Genomic DNA, 24,514 nt, shown 5'->3' with positions numbered 1-24,514 from the left:
GGACACTGAACATAGTTCATACAGTAAATATTTGGGTTTTTACTGCGGACTGTGCTGTCTTCATGGTCGATGAGAGGAAAGGCTAATGCAAGGGAGAATAACCTCAAGGACTGAGCACCAACCCAAGGGGAAAGGTTTAGAATAGCCCGCGTATGCAAATATGGATGATCTAAAGCACCAAGTTATGATAAATCAGTTCGTCCTGACTGCTGGATGCGCGGCAGACCAAGCGAAACAGCTTCTACAAGCGGCACATTGGCAGTTCGAGGTATGGGAACCTTTTCTTGTTGACAATGGGTTTGGTGCATGGAAGATAGATCAGTTACAGAGATCAGTCTGTGTCTGTTTCTCAGAGTCATTCATTAAATACATCTAATTAATACAGTAATGCCAATCATTTGTAAAATAATCTGGTTATCGTTACAACATCCCAGTAGGCTAATGCTATTATGCAATGAAAATGTAGCTAACTATGGTATTCAGCAGCCTAATGGCACAATGTAACATTTTCACAGCAGATAGTATAATATCAATTTAGGTTGTATCTGTCTGCAATAGGCTATCATATGTGTAATGCACACTGGACTGTTGCTTATTGACACATATATTTTATTTTTCAATAGACTGCATTAAGTGCCTTTTTTCAAGAAACCAATATTCCATACAGTCACCATCATCAAATGGTAAGTATAGAAAACCTACAGTATTATTGTTAACAATTAATAATGTATGTATTATTATTACATTATGATGATGATTATTGCAACATCTATGATTATATTTATATTCATGCCCTTGTCGTCCGTGTCCGCCATGTTGTACCGACACACAAGCCTGACAAAAGTAAACACACGTTGGCCACGTTGTTCATAGTGCCTTGTCATGTACTGTAGCATATTACTTACTGTGTTATTTCACTTGAACGGTGACATGATAGGCTGCTATGTTTCTAATACTTATAGTCGGCCAATGAAGTCATGTGAGTTATGGATGATCTGTACTGCTATACTTTTTCTTCTTGAATTGAAGCCTTGAAAATGTGTCTTGTGGGAGAGGGTGGTTCCAGAAAAAGTGAACATTGTTTTAGTAAAAAATAAATTTAGAAAAGGACAAAATAAATAAATAAAATGATTTCAGTGCTACAGCACTTATGATACATACTATACAAAACATACAGTTGAAGTCGGAAGTTTACATACACCTTAGCCAAATACATTTAAATTCAGTTTTTCACAATTCCTGACATGTAATCCGAGTAAAAATTCCCTGTTTTAGGTCAGTTAGGATCACCACTTTATTTTAAGAATGTGAAATGTCAGAATAATAGTAGAGAGAATAATTTATTTCAGTTTTTATTTCTTTCATCACATTCCCAGTGGGACAGAAGTTTACATACACTCAATTAGTATTTGGTAGCATTGCCTTTAAATTGTTTAACTTGGGTCAAACGTTTCTGGTATCCTTCCACAAGCTTCCCACAATAAGTTGGGTGAATTTTGGCCCATTCCTCCCGACAGAGCTGGTGTAACTGAGTCAGGTTTGTAGGCTTCCTTGCTCGCACAAGCTTTTTCAGTTCTGCCCACAAATTTTCTATGGGATTGAGGTCAGGGCTTTGTGATGGCCACTCCAATACCTTGACTTTGTTGTCCTTAAGCCATTTTGCCACAACTTTGGAAGTATGCTTGGGGTCATTGTCCATTTGGAAGACCCATTTGTGACCAAACTTTAACTGATGTTTTGAGATGTTGCTTCAATGCCATCTATTTTGTGAAGTGCACAAGTCCCTCTTGCAACAAAGCACCCCGACAACACGATGTTGCCACCCCCGTGCTTCACGGTTGGGATGGTGTTCTTCGGCTTGCAAGCCTCACCCTTTTTCCTCCAAACATAACAATGGTCATTATGGCCAAACAGTTCTATTTTTATTTAATCAGACCAGAGGACATTTCTCAAAAAAGTACGATCTTAGTCGCCATGTGCAGTTGCAAACCGTAGTCTGGCTTTTCTATGGCGTTTTGGAGCAGTGGCTTCTTCCTTGCTGAGCGGTCTTTCAGGTTATGTCGATATTGGACTCGTTTTACTGTGGATATAGATAATTTTGTACCTGTTTCCTCCAGCATCTTCACAAGGTCCTTTGCTGTTGTTCTGGGATTGATTTGCACTTTGCACTGATTTGCACCAAAGTACGTTCATCTCTAGGAGACAGAACACGTCTCCTTCCTGAGCGGTATGACGGCTGCGTGGTCCCATGGTGTTGATACTTGCGTACTATTGTTTGTACAGATGAATATGGTACCTTCAGGCGTTTGGAAATTGCTCCCAAGGATGAACCAGACTTGTGGAGGTCTACAATTTTTTTTCTGAGGTCTTGGCTGATTTCTTTTGATTTTCCCACGATGTCAAGCAAAGAGGCACCGAGTTTGAAGGTAGGCCTTGAAATACATCCACAGGTACACCTCCAATTGACTCAAATGTTGTCAATTAGCCTATCAGAAGCTTCTAAAGCCATGACATCATTTTCTTGAATTTTCCAAACTGTTTAAAGGCACAGTCAACTTATGTGTATGTAAACTTCTGACCCACTGGAATTATGATACAGTGAATTATAAGTGAAATAATCTGTCTGTAAACAATTGTTGGAACAATTACTTGTGTCATGCACAAAGTAGATGTCCTAATCGACTTGCCATACCTATAGGTTGTTAACAAGAAATTTGTGGAGTGGTTGAAAAACAAGTTTTAATGACTCCAACCTAAGTGTATGTAAACTTCCGACTTCAACTGTACATACATTGTCTTTTAATGACAGCGTTAAAATCTTGACACATGTATAACAGGACATTAGCACAGTTTATTCTAGGCCATTTGTCATATAGATTTTCCATTTGGCCAATAGATTTCTTCCTTCGAAACAACATATGGCTTCATGAGCAATAAGAAATCAGTTTATTTAGGTCTAGAACCTAAACCTAGAACCTCTCATAACCTACCACTGGGTCTGCCATTTCCCAAAAATCTCATCCTGCTCCTATTTTCATTTTTAAACTGATGAAAATAAACAGGATGTGGGCAGACATTAGATTAGATAAGAAGCAGTGACATTGGCAATACATCTGGCGTGGTCTGTTTACATTAAGGGTTGGCTGTCAGGAGTGGCATAAGGTTAAGTTGAGCCCCTTTCATTGACAATTGGTTGACAGGTTAACTACGGTGCAGCATTTGCCCACCGTGTTCTTAAACAGACCAGCGCAGAAAGGCCAAGCGTAGAGGAGGCCCGATGCACATGTAACATGATGTGGAGACATCTCAAGCTGGGGAGTGAGGTTCCGAAATTAACTCTGTTACACCCACGGCTATTAAAGGAAGTGTTTTTGAAAGTGCTGTAGGGTATTGTTTCTGTTGTCAGTAGTGGTTGTGTTGTTATGAAGATCACCGTGACCTTAGTTTAAAATGACACTTGTCACTTGAACAAGTTGACATGACAAACCAGCACCCGTATATTAATCTATCCCTGGCTGCATAATAACAACAAGGGACTGTGTTGGGTTAATTATTGACTCACCTTATGGTTGCTCATTGACCTGTTTGTGTTGGAGGTTGGTGAGATTGATTTGTTGATACAGGACACAGTAATGTAAGCTGTGTATCACGTGACACGTGATGTTTGAATTTCCTTTCGTTCATCTCGTTGGACAGTTGACCACGTACATGGAAACAGACATTGTGTAGGGTGACTGTGAGTTAGTGAAACAGCTCTGAAAAAGGTGCAGCCTCGCTAAAGACAGATTACCCATGATGCCCTCAACAATTTTATCTTGTAGATCAAACGATGGAGGTCAGTGTTGAAACTCAACGGGATGTTACATCCACAGATGATTACGTCCCACATGATTGAAATGCACATAGGGGTTTTTAACTACAGGAGGCTAATAAGGCAAAGGCTGGTGGCAATATTGTAGACGTGTGGCTTATCACAATGTCCCAGTCAATGTCTAGGATGCCAGGAGGTCTGTGGCAGTCATGAATCGAGTCAGTTAAAGAGTCTTCATAACATCGTCCAAAAGAAACAGCTTTTGTAAACTGTACTACTACCCTTGTTATTCACATTTGGGATGGCTATTAGACGTTTAGCGTCTACATTTAGATGTGCTCTGATGCGGGATATACTTTTGAAAAGAACATGTGTCTGTTTTACAAGCCTTTTGAACAATGGTAGAGTAGACTGCCTGGTGTACAATAGCACATTTGTTTAAAATGGACAATGCTGGTTGGTAGGATGCAGGGCTTTAGTACAGGGTACAGTTTGCCATTGTTTATTCTGAGCCACAAATATGGCAAACTGACAATAAACAATAGGAAAAGGGATGAGAAAGACCACACTCTCTAAAACAAGCTCTCTTGTACTGTTTCCCTGGCTGCAGCTGCTATTACAGGATCCATCCCTATCAAACAGGACTGTTTCTATAGCAACTTTGCAGCTCCAGATGAGAAAATACACGGTCGGTCTCCTGTGTGTTTATGTGTACAGAGCCAGCTGATCTGACTGAGTAGCTGCCACACACTGAGGCCCACACCCTGTGTGTCCACATAGCCAACCCCTTCAACACCTTTCTCCTTATACACTGCTGACCTCTCAATGTAAAGCAGTGAAACTCCCACACATACCAGGCTGTCTTGTTATTGTGGTCAGATAACGGAAGGCTTTTGTATTATACGTGTTTTTCAGCTGTGCAGTTTTAACCGTTTTGTAAGCAGATGTAATATTAAAAAAATATCATTCTAAATCAAATCTTAGTGTCACGACTTCTGCCGAAGTCGGTCCCTCTCCTTGTTCGGGCGGTGTTTGGCGATCGACGTCACCGACCTTCTAGCCTTCACTGATAGATTTTTCATTTTCCATTGGTTTTGTCTTGTGAGTGCTGTACAGAAACCGTTCGTTCCATACTGGATTCGAGACCTCGGGCGAGGGGCCTTCAGTACCTCGTGGACTGGGTGGGGTATGGTCCGGAGGAGAGATGCTGGGTTCCGGTGGAGGACGTGTTGTATCCTTCTATGCTGTGAGATTTCCACTGTCTCCATCCGGATCGCCCTGCGCCTCGCCCTCCGGGTCATCCCCGAGGTCAGTGCAGACGTGCGGCTGGAGCCGCGCGTCAGGTGGGGGTACTGTCACGACTTCCGCCAAATTCGGTCCCTCTCCTTGTTCGGGCGGTGTTCGGCGGTCGACGTCACTGACCTTCTAGCCTTCACTGATCCATTTTTCATTTTCCATTGGTTTTCTCTTGTCTTCCTTCACACCTGGTTCCAATACTATCAATTACATGTTGTGTATTTAACCCTCTGTTTCTCCTCATGTACTTGTCGGAGATTGTTTTATTGTATGTCATGTGATTTTGTACCCAATATTTTTGTATATTTTGTTTTTTGGAGTTTTATGAGCACTTATTAAACGACTCTGTTTATACCAAGTTGGTTTTCCTGCGCCTGACTTCCCGGCCACCGACACGCACCCATTACACTTAGGTCATTGTTTTATTGCCGCCATGTGTGTCAGGTGACAGGAAGTCTGTTATGATCACTTACAATTTATTGCTGTAATTTATTGCAATGCTATTGACTGAAGCAAATGTAGGCTACCAGTGATCTGCAAAATGCAAAATTACTTTTCTGAAGCAGCCAGCCTTATGCTAGTATGGCTGCTGCTGACCTGTTTTTTTTGTACAAAGACATGCTTGTCCTGAACTGAGCAATGCACATACTAGCTTTATGGTTCACTACGCATCATAAATGATTACGTTGAATAAAGGCATGTCTTGTTCCTATTGAAGCAGCTCAACGCTAATGCCTGTGGGAAATCCAATGTTTGTTCATTCATTAACTCATTCATTCGTACTGCACCATAGAAACCTTAGAAATCCATGTGTGTGGGATACTCCACTAATGTTCTTATCAAGTAATAAGAATTTCTTTATTAGCCCGTGGACATTTTTTTCTTCTTATACATATTTCAGCTCTCATTAACAAAATGTGGTTAAATTGTCTGACAATCCTCCTAAAGAAATATGTTTACCATAGTCAAAACCTGTTCTGGAGGCAAGCATGTGCCTTGGGGGGGAGGGTATCTGTTTCCCCTAGTTCCACTACAAACCACATGACTGTTTGAGATATTGCATAATCTATTATGTGTGTGAATATCCTGTCCACACAATGAGAAAACAGACAGTCTGGTAGCCTTCAGATGGTTGGGGTGAATCCTAACACTGGTTGCTTTGACCTTTTATGTCCTGGAAGGTACGATTCCTTTGGACCCACTTAGGTTCTTACTCATGGAATGGTGTTTGTTTTGGCTGACTGGTCCTGTGTTTGGCAGTCACAGAGCAGTCTCCTGAGGCCTGCTCTCTGTAGTGTCAGCTGAGAGGGCAGACTCAGGGCAGGATGTAGAGTTCAGTGGAAAGACAAGGGGTCAGTCTGAGGAAGTTGGGCTTCGAAGGGAAAATATTTTTCCCTTTTCGCTTCCACAACTATTATGATGTAGGCACTTCTAAGGACCAGTTGAGGGAGGACATTAGTGTCAAGATGGTAAATCAAACCAAGCTTGTCAATTAGAACTGGAGACAATGCGCCAGTAATGACAAAAGTCAGTAGTGAAATATGTAATCAGAAATGCGTACAGATCGATGTTCTCTTATTAAAGGTTCTCTCTTTTCTCTACAGATGCACACTCCAGCCAACACACCAGCAACACCTCCCAACTTCCCAGACGCCGTGGCCATGTTCTCCCGCCTCAAGGCCTCAGAGAGCTTCAACGCCAGCAGTCCCATAGCCTCCATGGCGACCTCTCCTCCTCAGGTCAACTGGGCCATGGGCCCTTCTGCCCCAGGTCAGACCCAGCAGGGCCTGTGGACTTCTGGGCAGATGCCCTCTCAGGTGCCTCCCCCTGGGTGGCCCCAAGCCGTCACACAGCAGGCCTCCAGTGAACAGGCCAGCGTCACCATGGAGGCAGAGAGATGAGAGCACTGCAGGGGCCTCGCGATAACAAGAGGAACCGACATCGGGCAGTCCTCTTTGAGTTGTCTGTAAGGGAAAGCAGAAAACCAAGCAATGTTGTGGAAATGCACTGAGGACAGAAAGATAGGAATTATGAGCATACAGCTGATGAACATTCACATGACGCCACATTGTAAAAATCTGCAGACAATTTTAGCTAGGCATACGTTTCATTTTTTTTCATTGATCTGAAACCAGAGACAAAGGTGGACTTGTATAACTAGTGCCGAAGAAGGATCTTCTTGTTGTACACACCGATGTGTATGACAGTGTCATCATCTTTCCTTTGTCTTTCTGTAGTGGTGTCAATGGACTGGATGCCTTTGATACTGGGGGTGCACTGCATAAATAACATCATTCTTCTTGATTTTTTAACCAGTGTAAGTGTGTGAATATCATGTGTTCTAGTATTCTAATGTGCTTAGAAACCAACTTGGATCTGCTTTTTCAAACATTGGGCAATGACTTTGACTGTCTCACTCACACAATCAAGGAACACCAGCTAGCCAATCCAACTTATGTTTAATAAGCAACTTTACAAGCTGCGCCTCTTTGTATACAGTGTTTCTGTCTGCATTGAATGCTAAAGGATGTTATACTGCAATCATGGTTCAGTGTTTTTTGCATGATTTTGTTTTCAGCCACTAGTGTTCAGAGGAAAAGTGAGATCAAGGTTTCTGTCAGAGCGAGACTTCTTGCTTGATATTCCAGCTGTGCACCATCTCGAAGTAGCAGTTAGATAGTTTTTGATACAGTGTTGTTGTTGCTTAAGATGGAAATCAACATATTAGGGGAAAATAATAAATAGGGAAAATATATTTGAAAGAATATAGATTTAAAACATATAAATACAAAATAATAAGAAAAAACTGCATATTTGGTGATGCTGTCTCAGGAACTCTCGGCTCAAACATGTTTCGTCTAGGCACCTGATCATCTTTTTATTTTGTAAAATGGAATGAATATTGCAATTGAAAGGAACTGATACATTCATTGAAGGACTCATCCAAACGTTTTCTATTCTACAATCTGTTAATCTGATAATCACACTAGTTTTGCTTTGCACATCGGTTAATCTGAACACACGCCTGTTCCTCAATGTTTTCCATGAGACAGCTACCACAACAATTTTGTGGATTACCAGACAATTAATTATTTTGTGTTTCTGAATAAATATTGTATCTATTACACTGCATTAGATCTTGGAGTCTGACTCTATGTATCAAATGGACATGGGGCTCTAATGGAACTATAACTCACAACATCCTGTGCTCTCTTAGTATTTCCCAGATGGCAGTTTATTTCTCAGCGGATGTTGAGTCCAGTGAGTTGGTATGACGCAATCTTCAGTCACACACATCACATCAGGGAGAGAGATACACTGTTTAAAAAACAGGGGAAATGTGAAATGGTCTAAACAGATGAATGTTTGGCCTTCTCTCTCCATCCTTGGATTGATGAAAGACCTCAGAGCAGACTGAGGAGGAGATGTTGAGTCAGAGACTGTTTATCCCACACTACAAGGACAAGCAGAGACCAAACAGTGCTATGTTATGGCCACTTCCTTGTCTATGTGGTACAGATTTGTTTTTGTATGACAAACCTTTTCACCCCACTGTTCTTTCCCCACCATCTGCTTGGGAAATCATCTCTCCCCATTTGATAGACGTTGTCTTCATTCATGTCATCCCCTGTGTATGCTATTCAACTTCTCTCTATTTTGACTTGAGTGTTGAAGATCGTCATCAGTTCTGTGAGCGTGTTTATGCTCCAACAGTCATAACACATAGCGACATGGATTCAAACATTAACCAGAGCCTAGTTGGACTGTGCACCTATCAACCTCAAACAATTATTGTTCTTCTGCTCACATGGTGAACCTCCCCGTATTCTGTAGCTGGACAGGCCTTAGTCTGGTACATTGTATAATGTCATGCTGACATCAGACTGATCGATCTGATCTGTGTGTACTGAGTTGACAGTGAAAGGTGAGTGGCCCCCGAGCAGTCCACCCATCCTCATAACTCCTCAAAACTCATGGGATTGGTGAGTTGTGTTGCTGTTTGTTTACACTGCAAATTGCTGCACTGTAAAACTGTAAGCAGGCTAGCACAAGATTTCCCTGCTGCGCAGAGCCTTGAAGTACTGTAAGCACAAGCTCGTTTGAGCCAAACTAAGACATGATGGTTCGGGTATACATACTGGAGATTTAGTTTTAGCCTGAAATAGAATGGAGGAAATGGTGAGAGTATGTGCCAGGGGAGATCAGCAATGTGACTTGCTTTTGCCCCAAAATGTGGAGAACACTCAGGCATCCAAACATAAACAACGGCTGCTCTCATAATGCACAACCCCCCCTGTTCTTTTTTTCTTTCTCTCCCTCTTTTTCTACCCCCCCTCCTCTCGGTCCCCCCAAATAACCAGCAGTAATGAGAGGTGGGTTGTGTGTCTCTTTTGACTACGACTATCCTTATATCACCTCCACTTCCCTGGCAGCAGCAGTGCATAAAATACTTTTGAGTCTCCTTTAGACCCATCCTGCTGGACCCAGTCCCCCTCCCTATCCCCGTCACCTCGCTGGCTGTGTTGTGTTTCTGTGTTTGCAGGGTGTGAAATGAATACCAGGCAGCTGCCAGGTTGGCCAGGATGATAGTGGAGCTGGCAGGAACACAAGACGAGATGGAGGAACAGAGTTACATGGCGGAAATTCCTATAATACACTGCCCCACTCTCTGCTACTCCGTACTGCTCACATTCCAACCCACCACAACCATTAGGCTTACTTCATAGTTCTTTACATGGATTTCATGCAATGTTTATGAAGCTTATGCGTTGTAGGTGGATGGGGGGCAGTATTGAGTAGCTTGGATGAATAATGTGCACAGAGTAAATTGCCTGCTACTCAGGCCCAGAAGCTAAGATATGCATATTATTTGTAGATTTTGATAGAAAACAACACTCTGAATGTTCTAAAACTGTTTAAATGATGTCTGTGAGTATAACAACTCATATGGCAGGCAAAAAACAGAGAAAAAATCTAACCAGGAAGTGGGAAATCTGAGGTTTGTAGGTTAAGTCTTTGCCTATCCAATACACAGTGGAAATTTGTTCTGATTGCACTTCCTAAGGCTTCCACTAGATGTCAACAACCTTTAGAACCTTGTTTCAGGCTTCTACTGTGAAGGAGGAGCGAATAAGAGCTGTTTGAGTCAGGGGTCTGGCAGAATGCCATGAGCTCAGTCATGCGTGTGGCCGTGAGCTAGCTGCGTTCCTTTACCTTTCTAAAAAGAAAATAATTGTCCGGTTGGAATATTATTGAAGATTTATGTTAAAAACATCCTAAAGATTGATTCTATACATCGTTTGACATGTTTCTACGAACTGTAATATAACTTTTTTGACATTTCGTCTGTACTAAGTGTGCCTGCGCCTCATGAATTTGGATTTGTGAACTAAATGCGCGAACAAAAAGGAGGTATTTGAACATAAATAATGGACTTTATCGAACAAAACAAACATTTATTGTGGAACTGTGATTCCTGTGAGTGCATTCTGATGAAGATCATCAAAGGTAAGAATATTTATAATGCTATTTCTGACTTCTGTTGACTCCACAACATGGCGGGTATCTGTATGGCTTGTTTTGGTGTCTGAACCTTGGGGTGACAGGGTAGCCTAGTGGTTAGAGCATTGGACTAGCAGCCGAAAAGTTGCAAGTTCATATCCCTAAGGTACATGGCGGGTATGATAAGAATTTGTTCTTAACTGACTTGCCTAATTAAATAAAGGTAAAATAAAAAAACTCAGGTTATTGCATGGTGAGCTTTTTCCGTAAAGCTTTTTTGAAATCTGACACAGCGGTTGCATTAAGGAGAAGTATATCTTTAATTCCATGTATAACACTTTTTCATCAACATTTATGATGAGTATTTCAGTAAATTGATGTGGCTCTCTGCAAAATCACCGGATGTTTTGGAAGAAAAACATTACTGAACATAACGCGCCAATGTAAACTGAGATTTGGATATAAATATGAACTTTTTCGAACAAAACATAAATGTATTGTGTAACATGAAGTCCTATGAGTGTCATCTGATGAAGATCATCAAAGGTTAGTGATTCATTTTCTCTCTATTTCTGTTTTTTGTGACTCCTCTCTTTGGCTGGAAAAATGGCTGTGTTTTTCTGTGACTAGGTGCTGACCTCAGATAATCGCAATGTATGCTTTCGCCGTAAAGCCTTTTTGAATTCGGACACTGTGGTGGGATTGACAACAAGATTATCTTTAAAATGGTGTATAATTTTAATTATGAGATTTCTGTTGTTTGAATTTGGCACCCTGCATTTTCACTGGCTATTGTCAAATCGATCCCGTTAACGGGATTTCATCCGTAAGAAAGACATACCACAATAGAAGTGCTCCAGCTATTGTACTGATGGGAAATGGTTCAAATATATAGAAATTATACACTCCATCTCCAGAACATTGTGGGTTAGCCTATACAATAACAAGATAGCTATTGTCAATGTCAGAGTCATTGTTTGGATATGCTGTCGCAGTATGCAATCTCAGATAAGACATGTTTTTGGAAAACTTGTGAGAAGCTGATGTGATTGCTGAGATAAAAACTTACTCGAGGGTAAGCCTGGAGTGAACCCTCAAAAGCAGAAAGTGGGTGAAAGGTGATGAGGACAAAGTAGACACAGCAGCAGATGCTAGAAGAAAGGGAGAGGCAGGTAGAGATTACAGCAACGAGGAAGAAGAAAAAAGTTGTTTATCACGCGTAAGCCCCTCTGCTACTATGGCATTAACATGTCGCATTTAGCCTACTGCCTATAGGGAATGATCATATTGACACACACACACACACACACACCATGAGCATCTATCGTATCTGCTGTGGGACTGCTGATTACATCTCACATTTGCTCTTGCAAATGGAAGGAATAGGACTGTTCAACTCTCAAAGCATGGGGAGGAGACATTTCTTTCCACCATGACTCCCACCCTCTCCCTCTCTCCGTCTCTTGCCCCCCATTCCTCATTGTTACATAAGAGCACTGCAGTGTGCCCCGTCTCTCATCACACAGACTGATCTGAGAACAGAAACGTAGTGTTCCAGTGAAACGAAACAGACAGGAACACAGGTAGAGAGAAATGTCCTTTCATAACACTGGTGGGACAGACAACACTCCCTTTCATTCATTCCATTCATGCATCTGACTGACCCCTCACCCCCTTGTCTGCTGAAACAATCTCACTCTGGACACCAGTCATGCTTCAGTGTAGTAGTTGTAGTAATTGTAGCACCGGTTTGGGAGAGTCCGGACAGGGAGGGTACTTTACAGCTGGTTTTGCTGGTTCAACATGTTACAGCAGCCTCTTCTTATTAGTACTAAAACATGAATTAGTAGCCTGCTGTAGTCTATGTAACAAGTTATTTCTGGACAGTGTGCCAATATGTATCCTACTGCAAAACCAAACATAGTAACAACCTTCTTAATATAGCAACATCAAATCTATCTGGCAATAAACACATGGAAACTGCGATCAAATTCACCAATCACAGGGAGTGTGATAGAAAAGGAGAGACTGGGTTGGTTGGCCTCTAAACTTGGCTCAGACTATGGGATGTAAAACTTGCCAGAGAACAAGGGAGTGTCTACCCTGCCAACAGCAGTATTTTGTTGTTTTAACTTGTGTGCCTGGAACTTCACTATTGTTTAAGGTTGAATGCATGGGAAAACTTACAATAGGCCAAATGACTAAAATGCAACATGTGAAACAAAACCATACAGAATGCTCTAAAAACAAATATCTCATTAGAGGTAAAACAGCATAAAATTGTCCATATTATCTGCACCTAAGATGCGGGGGAAATAGTTGCATTTGAGTGCAGCGTGGTAGACTAAATGTGTCTTCTGAGGAGGAGACTTCTGGATATAGTTATGCATTGTGGACAGTGCTCTCTAGTGGACATTTTAGGCATGGAGCCATTGCTTCGCAACATTATACAAATTCAGGCTATATAAATAATCACAAACCTCCACCGAGACACCTATTTCAACCGTTTTCTTTCTTTTGTTTATGTCTGTGTATTGAAGTGAATGTTTTTGTTGTTTTGACCCCTAGCATGATGTATATAATTATTGTATCTTCAACAGAGGGCGGAATTAAGTTCAGTTTATTCTCTCTCAGGAAACAGTGGGAGTCTGGGCAATCCTAGGGCCAACGACAACAATAGCGTAATCCTCTCTTTACATAGCGGGTTACTGTTTTCTCTAATGTGTTACTTTTACATGCACAAGTCTCCAATGAATGTTTTACAAACAGAGATCCAAGCTTTAAAATAACATGGCACTGTTCTGGTACAGGGTTGTGGGCTCAGCTGCTCTCAAGTGTCTACTGAGTATTCTAACAGTGGCTGTCTGAGAAAGACTGAGAGGCCATCTGGGGGTAGTGAAACTGAGAGTGCTCTGAGCCAGAGAGAAGACTCAGTGAATAGTCTGCTTCAGAGTTGCACTGTATCAGGAGGTTTTCTTTGGCTCGCACCCAAGCACTACTTCCTCTCATACTGTGCAAGGAAAGGGAGCTGGTGGTTCATAACTGTCTGTTCTGTAGGACTGAAAATATGCCTACATCTCCCAAAGAACAGGAAGGACATCTGACTCAGTATGCTTATTATTGAAGCAAATGGAACATTATAAGAAAGATATGAGGCTACATATCACTTTTTCAGTTCTGTACAAACAATAATTATCATGTTACTTTCAATGACAGTGATGGTCTCGGGGTAATCAATAATAAAGAAAGATCAAGATGGCTTTCAGAGTATTAGATGTTTTATTGACAAAGACAAGCAGAGACGTAACATGTGTTGACGCAGGCATACATGCCAGGGCCCTTGGGAAAAAACTAGTACAGATCTCAAGTACATTTTCTCAAAGCCTTAATTTCTTGTTCATCTCTGTTTATGCCTGGTTTTGCATCATAATATGTCTTGCAATAATTGGTAACTGTAATCAAATTCCACATATCACAACAGCTTGAGTGTAGCGTTTCAATAAACCGGTAGGTAGACCATATTTGGCTAAGCTTCCAGGTGACGAGCTTAATCATCACATCAATGTTGTTGACGTGAGACCACGGATACAAGTAGCTTGTTAGCGGCTGGAGTGGACAACAAGGGTAGGGGGCATTCTCTCTTGACCTTGGGAGGAAACCCTCCCTATGTTAGACTCAATGGGTTCTGACAAATATTTAATTTGTTTCGGAAACAACCTGCAGGATGACCCCATATTCTATGATAAGAGACAGAAAAAGTATTTTGTTTTTCGAAGGCCCATTGGACATCACTGCCCATTTGAGCTTACAAACAAAACACACAGAGGCATATTAATAAGAAAGACAAATCATTGTGGTTCCAGTGGCGATTTTAGCATGTACATCTTGGTGGAGCACTTTTGAAATGTACAGCGACAGAATTCAGAACATGGGTCATTCTTACAGTGTTCTCCCTGTACACCAAGTCAGAACCGTAGGATAAATAAAGGGGGAATATAAGCAGACAATGAAGGCTCTTAAAAAATGTGTTGATTACATTTCTCTAAAACATGTTATAGGCTACATGTGCACCACCAAGTCAAAACAGTTGGCGAAATTAAGAGCGGTAAATAGACCAAATGATTAGGGTGAGGCACATGGGCTACTAACAGCTTACTACACAACGTACACTTAGCATTACTTTCTTAGATACAGTATACATATCTCCCTGGCATATTACACAATTTATGCAGCAGCATACAATACATTTTTGGACTCACCTTGTTGTGCTGTGCTCACTTGAACAGGAAGGTGGCACGGCAGGCCTTTCTTGGCAAATTTTGTCATCAAATTCTGGCCTTCTCTGGATTTATGGTGCTTTCAACTGGGAACTCTGAAAAAAACAAGGTTGAATCATGATGACGTCATTGATCTTCAGGTCGAAGCTCCAGAAAGAGGCCTGAGTTCCCAACGTACAATGCCGAGTTGGATAACCATTCAAAACGTATTTCCCAGTCGGAGATCCTTTTTTCCAGAATTCCCAGTAGGCTTGAACTCACTGAAGTCAAGTTTTGGCAGTTCTGAGTTAACAGATGTTTGGAGTGCGGTATCACGCTTCATTGACAGCATGATTTATCATTTATCATTTTAAACTTCGAAAAGAGACACTTAATCCCAGATTCAAGACCACAGAGCCACTCCACTGAATAGCAGGCTACTGATTCCTTCCAAACCACTCATTGAATTTGCAATTCCAAACTTGTGTAACGTTTATGTCCAATGGCCCATGAGCACCGATACGTTTTATCTATGATTTCTCTTCATTATTTATCTTCATATGACAAGGATTAAAAGGATTTGCCCTTAGATTGTCGACATGATTCATGATGATGCCTTACTCAAGAAAGAAACAGACCATGTTTGTATGCGGCTTTATTAACTCAATTATTATTTTTATTTAATTTTTTACATTGTTTGCAAACTGATATGACACGTATTAATGCCAAAATAACAATACTTTTTTGGGGAGGGGGGTGTTACGCATGCCTCTGAAGAGGGAACGCAACATCCTGCTACAACTCAACTCTCCGTGAAGTGAAAGAGGTATGGACTGTAGGTGTGAGTAAGGTTGACAAAAGACAGAGTGGTACCGTTTACAAGGAATGTATTCCGTCACAAGGTAATATGGGGAAAAGGGGCTGGACGGAACAAAAGGCAAAGAAAGTAAATATCAAAGCCCCCTCCATCTTACCTGCCTAACCACTACTTACCTAATTTAGCACCACCTGGTGCCCTAACCTGGGGGTGGTCCGCCCAGGTCTTACCTAGTGTGCCTAGACAGTGAATATACTACGGGTATATGTATGCTCGCGGGCCTCTTGCCTAAGCACTCCCTAGGTGCCTTCCCCTTCCCCCCTAGGATCAAAAGAAACAGAATATTAAACAATTTCACAAACAAACTAAGAAACAAAGGGCATCAAATAAGCTCTATCTGATAATGCAACAAACTAACACAGTACATACCAACTGCCTGTATCACTCTCAGAAACAACAAACATAATATGACCCTCAGCCATGATCTCTCTAAATCACAATAAATTTTTCTGCAATCTCCTCCCAGCAATGATCTCTCTTCTGAGCAGAGCACTGGCTTTTATATAGCTTCAGAATGAATGGCTAATTGGAGACAGCTGCGTCTTGACGAGGGGGCGGGGTCAGCTCTCCAATTAGCCATGGAGTCGACCAATCAGCTGCTTGAGGGATTTCAGGAAGCCATTTCCTGAAATACACACATGCAAATACACAAACTACAACACAGAAACTGGGGAACGTAACACGCCCACCACAAAAAATGCAAACATAGTTTGGAGATGGCGGGCTGGACCGGCTTACCTTAGGAACTGTTGGGAGAATCACGCACATAATATGTTTTCAGCATGTTAACATGACCCACACAGGAAGAACGCCTTCGATCTGGGGTCTTTATCACATAATTGGTGTCACTGAGTTTCTTTTCCACCAGATATGGTCCAGAAAAACGTGCCGACAGAGATGAGCCAGGGATTGGCAACAACACTAAAACTTGATCCCCTGGTGCAAAAGAACGGCCAACAGCCTTTTTGTCATAATGCAACTTCATGCGTTTTTGAGACAAGGAGAGACACTTTTGGGCAAATGCACAAGCGGTGTGCAGTCTCGCCCGCATCTTACTGACATAATCTAACACATTTTTAGGGGAGCTACTGGGTGTAGAAGATAAGATATGCTCCTTTAAAACGTTCAGCGGACCCCGTGGGGTGTGTCCAAACACAAGGTCAGCAGGGCTGAACCCTAAGGACTCTTGTATAATTTCCCTTATAGCAAATAGGACAAAGGGCACCCCCTCATCCCAATCAGTACTGGTATCCATGCAATACTTGCGTAGCATTGCCTTCAGCGTCTGATGCCTGCATTCGAGAGCCCCTTGACTCTAGATGATACGGACTGGAGACCTGATGGGAAATACATAATGTCTTTAACACATTTGAAAACAGTTTGGACATATAGTTGGATCCCTGATCATTTTGGATTACTTTAGGGAGTCCAAATGTAGAGAAGAACTTCACTAGTGCCTTCACCACAGTCTTAGCCGTTATAGTACGGAGAGGAATAGCCTCTGGGTATCGAGTAGCACTGAACATTATTGTTAGTAGGAACTGGTTACCTGACCTGGTTTTCGACAATGGACCTACACAATCAATTATCACTGTTTCAAACGGTTCCCCCACCACAGGAATCGGGCAGAGCAGCCCTCGGGGAACTGTTTGATTCACTTTCCCAGTGAGTTGACATATGTGACATGTTTTACAAAATTGGACCACGTCAGACTTCAAACCTGGCCGGTTATAAGTCTTTGTGATCCCCAAATGTCCGGACCACGCCTGGTCATGGGCGAGTGACAGCACCTGCTGTCGGAACGGTGCAGGAACAACCACTTGACACACTTCACTCCAGTCATTAACGGTGTCATGAGCTTCCCATTTCCGCATCAAAACTCCTGCTTCCATAAAGTAGGCAGTCTCTTTAGTTTTAGCTTCCTCAATGGAAATTACCGAAGCAAAACACTTGCGAAGACTTGTGTCTCCCTTTTGACATTCAATCACCTTCTCGGGGGTGAATGACAAAAGAATGTCATGTAATTGGGGCGCGATTTTGCTTTCCCCTGCCTTAGTTTTTACGGGGGTAAAAACTGTCGGCATTGCAGAAGGCATACTCGGTGCATTGTCTTCTACCTCAACCTTCTCAAAAATGGAACTAGCCAAATCCACCACATCTCCAAGCTTGCGAGATTGTGCCCTCGTTAACACACAAGCAGGAAAAACATTGGAAATTTATCATCTGTAGTTCTGATTTTTGGGTTGTCTACTTCCTCTAACACAGGAGTGACGTTACCACCAGCAATATCATTCCCTAGTAGCAATGTGACTCCTTTTACTGGCAGTGTAGACACTACACCAACACAGAAATGTCCTGATACCAAGTCTGACACTAAGTGGACCCAGTGTAATGGTACAGTTATGTTTTTTGTCTCTATACCCTGTAATATGACATGCGAGCCACAATACGTTTCAGGGGACCAGGGTAAAGCATCAGTAACAATAACTGACTGCGCCACCCCGGTGTCTCGTAAGACTTGGATAGGCTTTTGACCAGCTTGTTCTCCAGTTAAGGAAACACAACAGGCAGAGATAAACGGAGCATAGACAGGATCCGGTTTCTCAAATGCTGAATCAATAACTCGATCCAATGGACGAGCCAAAGACTTGACTAAACCCAAACTTTTTATTTTTGGGGACGGTGACTGGGACTGTTTTGGTTTATTTTTCAAAACTGGGCAGTCCGCAATCACGTGACCCTTTTGGTGACAGTAAAAACATTCACGGATTTCATGAAAAGGCTTACGGTTGTCAGAGGAAAAGCGACCCGAATGAGGAACTGATGACGTAATCATCCGGCCTTCAAAACAAGGCGCACCAAAGACAGTCTTGTGTGTCAAAGCATACTCATCATCCAACACTCATCATCCAACACTGCTGCCTGGGCCAATGCCGCCACTTTCTGTTCATTTAAATGAACTACAATTCTATCAGGGAGGTTGCTTTTAAAGTCCTCCAACAGCATCAATTCCCAAATATCAGCAAAGGTGTTAGCTTTGCTGGCTGAACACCAGCGACTAAACAGAGACTCTTTGTCCCTAGCAAACTCAACGAAAGTACGGTGAGATGGTTTCTTGTGGTTCCTGAAGCGCTGTCTATAAGCTTCAGGCACCAACTCAAACGCAGAGAAATAAGAATCAACTTCCGACTCTCGAAATGGAGGAACTACTGTCGAAGTGGGCTTGATGATGAGCAGCTTGTGGAGTCGCACTGGAGCCAGCGTCTAGTTGTCGGATCCTCACCTCCTTGTCGGCTTCTATTTTCCTAATTTCAAGTTCAAACTGCATCTGTCTCTCTTTATCTTTTTGCTCCATTTCTAACAGAGCCAGCCTCACCTTCAGCCTAGTGGTCCCGCCTGAACGACCTGAGGCAGAAGCTAAAGGGTCAAATCGGGGCAATGTAAAGGGGGTACGAGCAACCCCTTCCTCCGCCCTGTCCTCCGACTTGGCATCGGAAGGTCTACCCTTCTCCTCTCCTGAAGCCTCCCTCTCATCATCTTTCAATGAGAGAATTCGTTTTCTCACTAATCCCTCCCTGACTAGCACCAAAAGCTCAGCTCAGGGCTTTCTCAGGGATGAAGAATCAATAATGGTCAGCTACAGCGAAAAGGTCTACTTTACGAAACCTCACCAAACAATCGAGTGTGCTTCAAAAAACTTGGAGATGGCTGAGGCAGCCATCTTGTACAATGCAGTCTACTGAACACACAAACTAAACAAGTCATCCAAACTCACAACCTACCATCACACCTCAATCATCAATCACAGAGAGCTCAGTGCAGCAGGGTCCGGTGAGTTTAATGGAATGATCCCGGATGAGCCCCCATTATGTTACGCACGCCTCTATGAAGAGGGAACGCAACACCCTGCTACAACTCAACTCTCCGTGAAGTGAAAGAGGTATGGACTGTAGGTGTGAGTAAGGCTGACAAAAGGCAGAATGTGGTACACACGCCTCCAACTCAATCATCACGTTTGCAGACTACACAACAATGGTAGACCTGATTACCAACCACGACAAGACAGCCTACAAGGAGGAGGTGAGGGCCCTGGTGGAGTGGTGCTAGGAAAATAACGTGTCCATCAACGTCAACAAAATGAAGGAGCTGATTGTGGACTTCAGGAGACAGCAGAGGGAATATGCCCCCATCCACATCGACGGGGACGCAGTGGAGAAGGTGAAAAGGTTTAAGTTCCTCAGCATATACATCACTGACAATCTGAGATGCTGAAGAAGTCACAACAGCACCTCTTCAACCTCACAAGGATGAAGAAATTTGGCTTGGCCCTTAAGACCCTTACAAACCTTTACAGATGCACAATTGAGAGCATCCTGTCAAGCTGTATCACCTCCTGGTATGGCAACTGCACCATCCGCAACCATAGGGCTCTCCAGAGGGTGGTGCGGTCAGCCAAACACATCACCGGGAGCACACTGCCTGCGCTTCAGGACATCTACAGCACCCAGTGTCACAGGAAGGCCAAGAAGATCATTAAGGACGCCAGCCACCTGAGCCATGGCCTGTTCACCCCGCTATCATCCAGAAGGCTAGGTCAGTACAGGTGCATCAAATTAAATGGCCATCACTAGCCGGCCTCCAACCAGTACCCTGCCCTGAACTTAGTCACTGTCACTAGCCGGCTAGCACCCGGTTACTCATCCCTGCACCTTAGAGGCTGCTGCCCAATGGACATAGACATGAAACACTGGTCACTTTAATTATGTTTACATACTGTTTAAACAATTTCATTTGTATATACTGTTTTCTAGTCAAGTCCATCCTATTCAACTGTTGCTGTACATGTAATATTCTATCAAAGTATTCTTCAGATATACAGTGCATTCGGAAAGTATTCAGACCTTTTGACTTTTTCCACATTTTGTTAAGTTACAGCCTTATTCTAAAATGGATTACATTTTTTCTTTTCCCTCATCAATCTACACCCATAATGACAAAGCAAAAACAGGTTTAATTTTTTTTTGCAAATGTATAAAAAAATACTGAAATATCACATTTACATAAGTATTCGGAACCTTTACTCAGTACTTTATTGAACCACCTTTGGCAGAGATTACAGTTTTGAGTCTTTTGGGGTATGTTTCTCCCATTCTTCCCTGCAGATCCTCTCAAGCTCTGTCAGGTTGGATGGGGAGCATCACTGCACAGCCATTTTCAGGCCTCTCCAGAGATGTTGGATTAGGTTCAAGTACGGCCTCTGGCTGGGCCACTCAAGGACATTGTCTTGGCTGTGTGCTTATGGTCATTGTCCTGTTGGAAGGTGAACCGTCGCCTGAGGTCCTGAGTGCTCTGGAGCAGGTTTTCATCAAGGATCTCTCTGAACTAGGCTCCATTCATCTTTCCCTCGATCCTGACTAGTTTCCCAGTCCCTGCCGCTGAAAAACATCCCCACAGTATGAAGCTTCCACCACCATGCTTCACCGTAGGGATGGTGCCACGTTTCCTCCAGGAGTGACACTTGGCATTCAGGCCTGATTGGTGGAGTGCTGCAGACATGTTTGTCCTTCTGGAAGGTTCTCCCATATCCACAGAGGAACTCTGGAGCTCTGTCAGAGTGACCATTGGGTTCTTGATCACCTCCCTGACCAAAGACATTTTTATTTAACCTTTTTTTAACTTGGCAAGTCAGTTAAGAACATATTCTTATTTACAATTACGGCCTACATCGGCCAAACCCAGATGACGCTGGGCCGAATGTGCGCCGCCCTATGTGACTCCCAATCATAGCCAGATGGGATACAGCCTGGAATTGAACCAGGGTGTCTGTAGTGACGCCTCAAGCACTGAGATGCAGTTCCTTAGAAAGCTGCGCCACTTGGGAGCCTTCTCCCCCGATTGCTCAGTTTGGCCGGGCGGACAGCTCTAGAAAGAATCTTGGTGGTTCCAAACTTCTTACATTTAAGAATGATGGAGGCCATTGTGTTCCTGGGGACTTTCAATGCTGCAGACAGTTTTTGGTACCCTTCCCCAGATCTGTGCCTCGACACAATTCTGTCTCGAAGCTCTATGGACAATTCCTTCGCCCTTATGGCTTGGTTTTTGCTCTGACATGCACTGTCAACTGTGGGACCGTATATAGACATTTCCAAATCATGTTCAATCAATTGAATTTACCACAGGTGGACTCCAATCAAGTTGTAGAAACATCAAGTTTGATCAACAGAAAAAGGATGCACCTGAGCTCAAAGTCTCATAAAAACATTTAAAAAATGTCTTTGTCATTATCGGGTATTGTGTGTAGATTGATTGATGAGGAAATATAACTATTTAATCCATTTTAGAATAAGGTTCTGAAAACTTTCCAAATGCACTGTGTGTGTGTGTGTACCTCCACTGTGGTGCTCTATAAACCAGCTAAGTTAGCTAGCTAGTTAACATGAGTCAACTAGGCTACGTACATATTGAACTTCAATCACCAGTGGTACAATATATGAATTTATGGTTAGATCAGAATAGCCATCAATCATTGGCCTGTACAGAGAATTAGGTGAAAACCACAAGTCCAAATCCCCATCTCCATCCATGGCTTAGGAAAGGGATGATTTAGCAAGCTAGCTACTGCAGGACATCAGCACAAACAGACACGTTTTCCTGACAATTGCAAAGTTTTTCTCAGGATGTGATTTGACTAATGTGAAGCCAAACCCTAACCGGCCTCTCTTTTCCAGACCATTCAACAGTTAGATGTAGAACTCTGCAAGGAAAGAATTCAGTTTATTCATGAAAATATCAGTATCAACAGACTTCTGACATACCCGGCAATAAAACATAAGTTGTAAGTTCAGTTACTGGCCAGCAATGTGTGGAGGACTGGGGGAGTGTGTCTATGTGAGTGCAAAACCAAACACAAAATGTAATCAGCGGATCAATCCACCAATAGAGTGCCTTTTGGGTAAACTATAGCAAGTCCCAATTTAAGTAACAGGGTTGATCATAACTGGGTTAACAATTTCATATTTAAAATCAGCCATAACTCCCCTTGTGGCAGACAGAGCAAATGGAAGCTTTTTGTGTAAGCATGTCTACCCTATTTTTCTATGGATAATAGGGTTGACAAGTTATACTCGAGTCGACGCACTCAGGTTTTCCAACACATAACACCAGAAAATGGCAAAGAAATATAGTACAACCAGCTCACCTGCTATTTACACTATGATTCGACAATTAGATGCTCAATGTTTCTTTGGAAAAAAAGTATTTCAAAAGGAATGGTTTAACCACATTAAAACAAGAGTTCAGTTAAATTCAAATATATAAATAAATAAATCAGACTTGAACTTAAAATGTGGGACAAACATAAGTTAATCATTAATCACATGAAATAAATAACAGCCAATATCTGTTGAGGCATCAAAACTAGGGCTTTACAATGATGGTGGAAACTTTGGAAAATGTGGGGATTAAGTGGGTTAAAATCGTCCTAGAACTCAGTAAAACATGCCATGGGACATGTCAAAATGCAGATTTCTGGTACTTTAGCCAGTTATATATAAAAATCTCATTTATTAAATGTTATATGTGGTTTATATTAAAGGGCATGTCATTTAATATCACGAGCTTTAATAATTGAATATTGGTGCACAATTTCTACTTCATTGTGGGGCTCCAGAGTGGCGCAGCAATCTAAGGCACTGCATCTCAGTGCTAGAGGTGTCACTACAGACACCCTGGTTTGAATCCAGGTTGTATCACAACCAGCTGTGAATGGGAGTTCCATAGGGTGCACAAGCCCAGCGTGTAGGCTGTCATTGTAAATAAGAATTAGTTCTTAACTGACTTGCCTAGTTAAATAATAATATCGAAGTGATGCAAAAAGGCACTCTATTCATGGAAAGACCCAGGCAGTCATTGGTATAACTCAAATACCTTTCCTCTTGTGTGTATTTAGTTTCAGGCTGATTGTGTTTGTGTCATTGCCACAGTGCAGGGGCCTATGTCCAGTTTCAGTTTGTTTGGTTTCAGTTTGTTTGTATGGGAGAAAAGCCCAGGGATTAAATAAATTCAAATCCGTTACACTCATCCCCCTTTTGACCTCCTCCTTTTTCCGCAGCAACCAGTGATCCGGGTCAACAGCATCAATGTAACAGTATAACTTTAGACCGTCCCCTCGCCCATACCCGGGCGCGAACCAGGTGCAAACTATCACTAAATGATGCAATGTGATATTGGAGTGAGAGTGGAGCAGAAAAGGCAGAAAACAACTGGGAAATTATGCATACATTCTTTATGAAACACAATTTTCCACCATGGTGGAACCTTGATCCTCAATTACTTTGTTGCTCACTAATTGGATGTCAAGGTAAAGTTATAGCAACTGTTTGTGATCTAATCAAACTCATCCAGACATAATGAGGTGCATGACTGAAGCTTCTCTGGATGTCCATCAAGCCTAAATTGTTCTGTACTCGGATTCTAAAGCTGTTCTAATCATGCATGAGGCCTAAATGCATGTTCTGTTTGATTAAACTGTAAAGTGCAAACTCATCACCTCATCCAGGTTGACTTGGGCTAAATACTGATAACTTAGCCTAGCTCTTATAGAACTGTGCCATACATTCAGATGCCATGCATTTGTATATTCTTATTTTGTCCTAGCCTTGAAAGTCCCGTAATTTCCCCAGCTTAATCAGTGGTCACATCACACTCACTCATTTTATTTTTGAGCAATTTAGGATGTTGCACAACGCATTCAGCCACCGGTGTCAGAAAATA

General features: G+C 42.3%; 1 protein-coding gene across 2 annotated transcripts; it reads left to right on the top strand.

Annotated features, from left to right (window-relative positions):
• LOC110486345 (UBA-like domain-containing protein 1) lies at positions 1–8,244 on the top strand. Of its 2 annotated transcripts, XM_021557864.3 has the most exons (3): positions 1–268; positions 624–683; positions 6,712–8,244. In XM_021557864.3, exons 1-3 carry the CDS (start codon positions 161–163, stop codon positions 7,006–7,008), a joined length of 465 nt encoding a protein of 154 aa, XP_021413539.3. In that variant the 5' UTR covers positions 1–160; the 3' UTR covers positions 7,009–8,244. The 2 variants fall into 2 exon arrangements, with proteins under 2 accessions (XP_021413539.3, XP_090052548.1); XM_090196422.1 differs by lacking the exons at positions 1–268; positions 624–683 and adding an exon at positions 3,635–5,119.
• The last annotated feature ends 16,270 nt before the right edge of the window (positions 8,245–24,514 follow it).

The sequence above is a fragment of the Oncorhynchus mykiss genome, chromosome 13 (assembly GCF_057628025.1).
Source record: "Oncorhynchus mykiss isolate SJ-2025 chromosome 13, ASM5762802v1, whole genome shotgun sequence".
NCBI lineage: Eukaryota > Metazoa > Chordata > Actinopteri > Salmoniformes > Salmonidae > Oncorhynchus > Oncorhynchus mykiss.
Note: the sequence above shows the minus strand (reverse complement) of the source record. Positions and strands in the feature narration are given on the sequence as shown.

Coding starts and splice junctions, on each gene's coding strand:
- LOC110486345 (XM_021557864.3), top strand. CDS start 161: ATGGATGATCTAAAGCACCAAGTTATGATAAATCAGTTCGTCCTGACT. Junction 269..623: donor CGGCACATTGGCAGTTCGAG/GTATGGGAACCT, acceptor ATTTTTCAATAG/ACTGCATTAAGTGCCTTTTT. Junction 684..6,711: donor ACAGTCACCATCATCAAATG/GTAAGTATAGAA, acceptor TTTTCTCTACAG/ATGCACACTCCAGCCAACAC.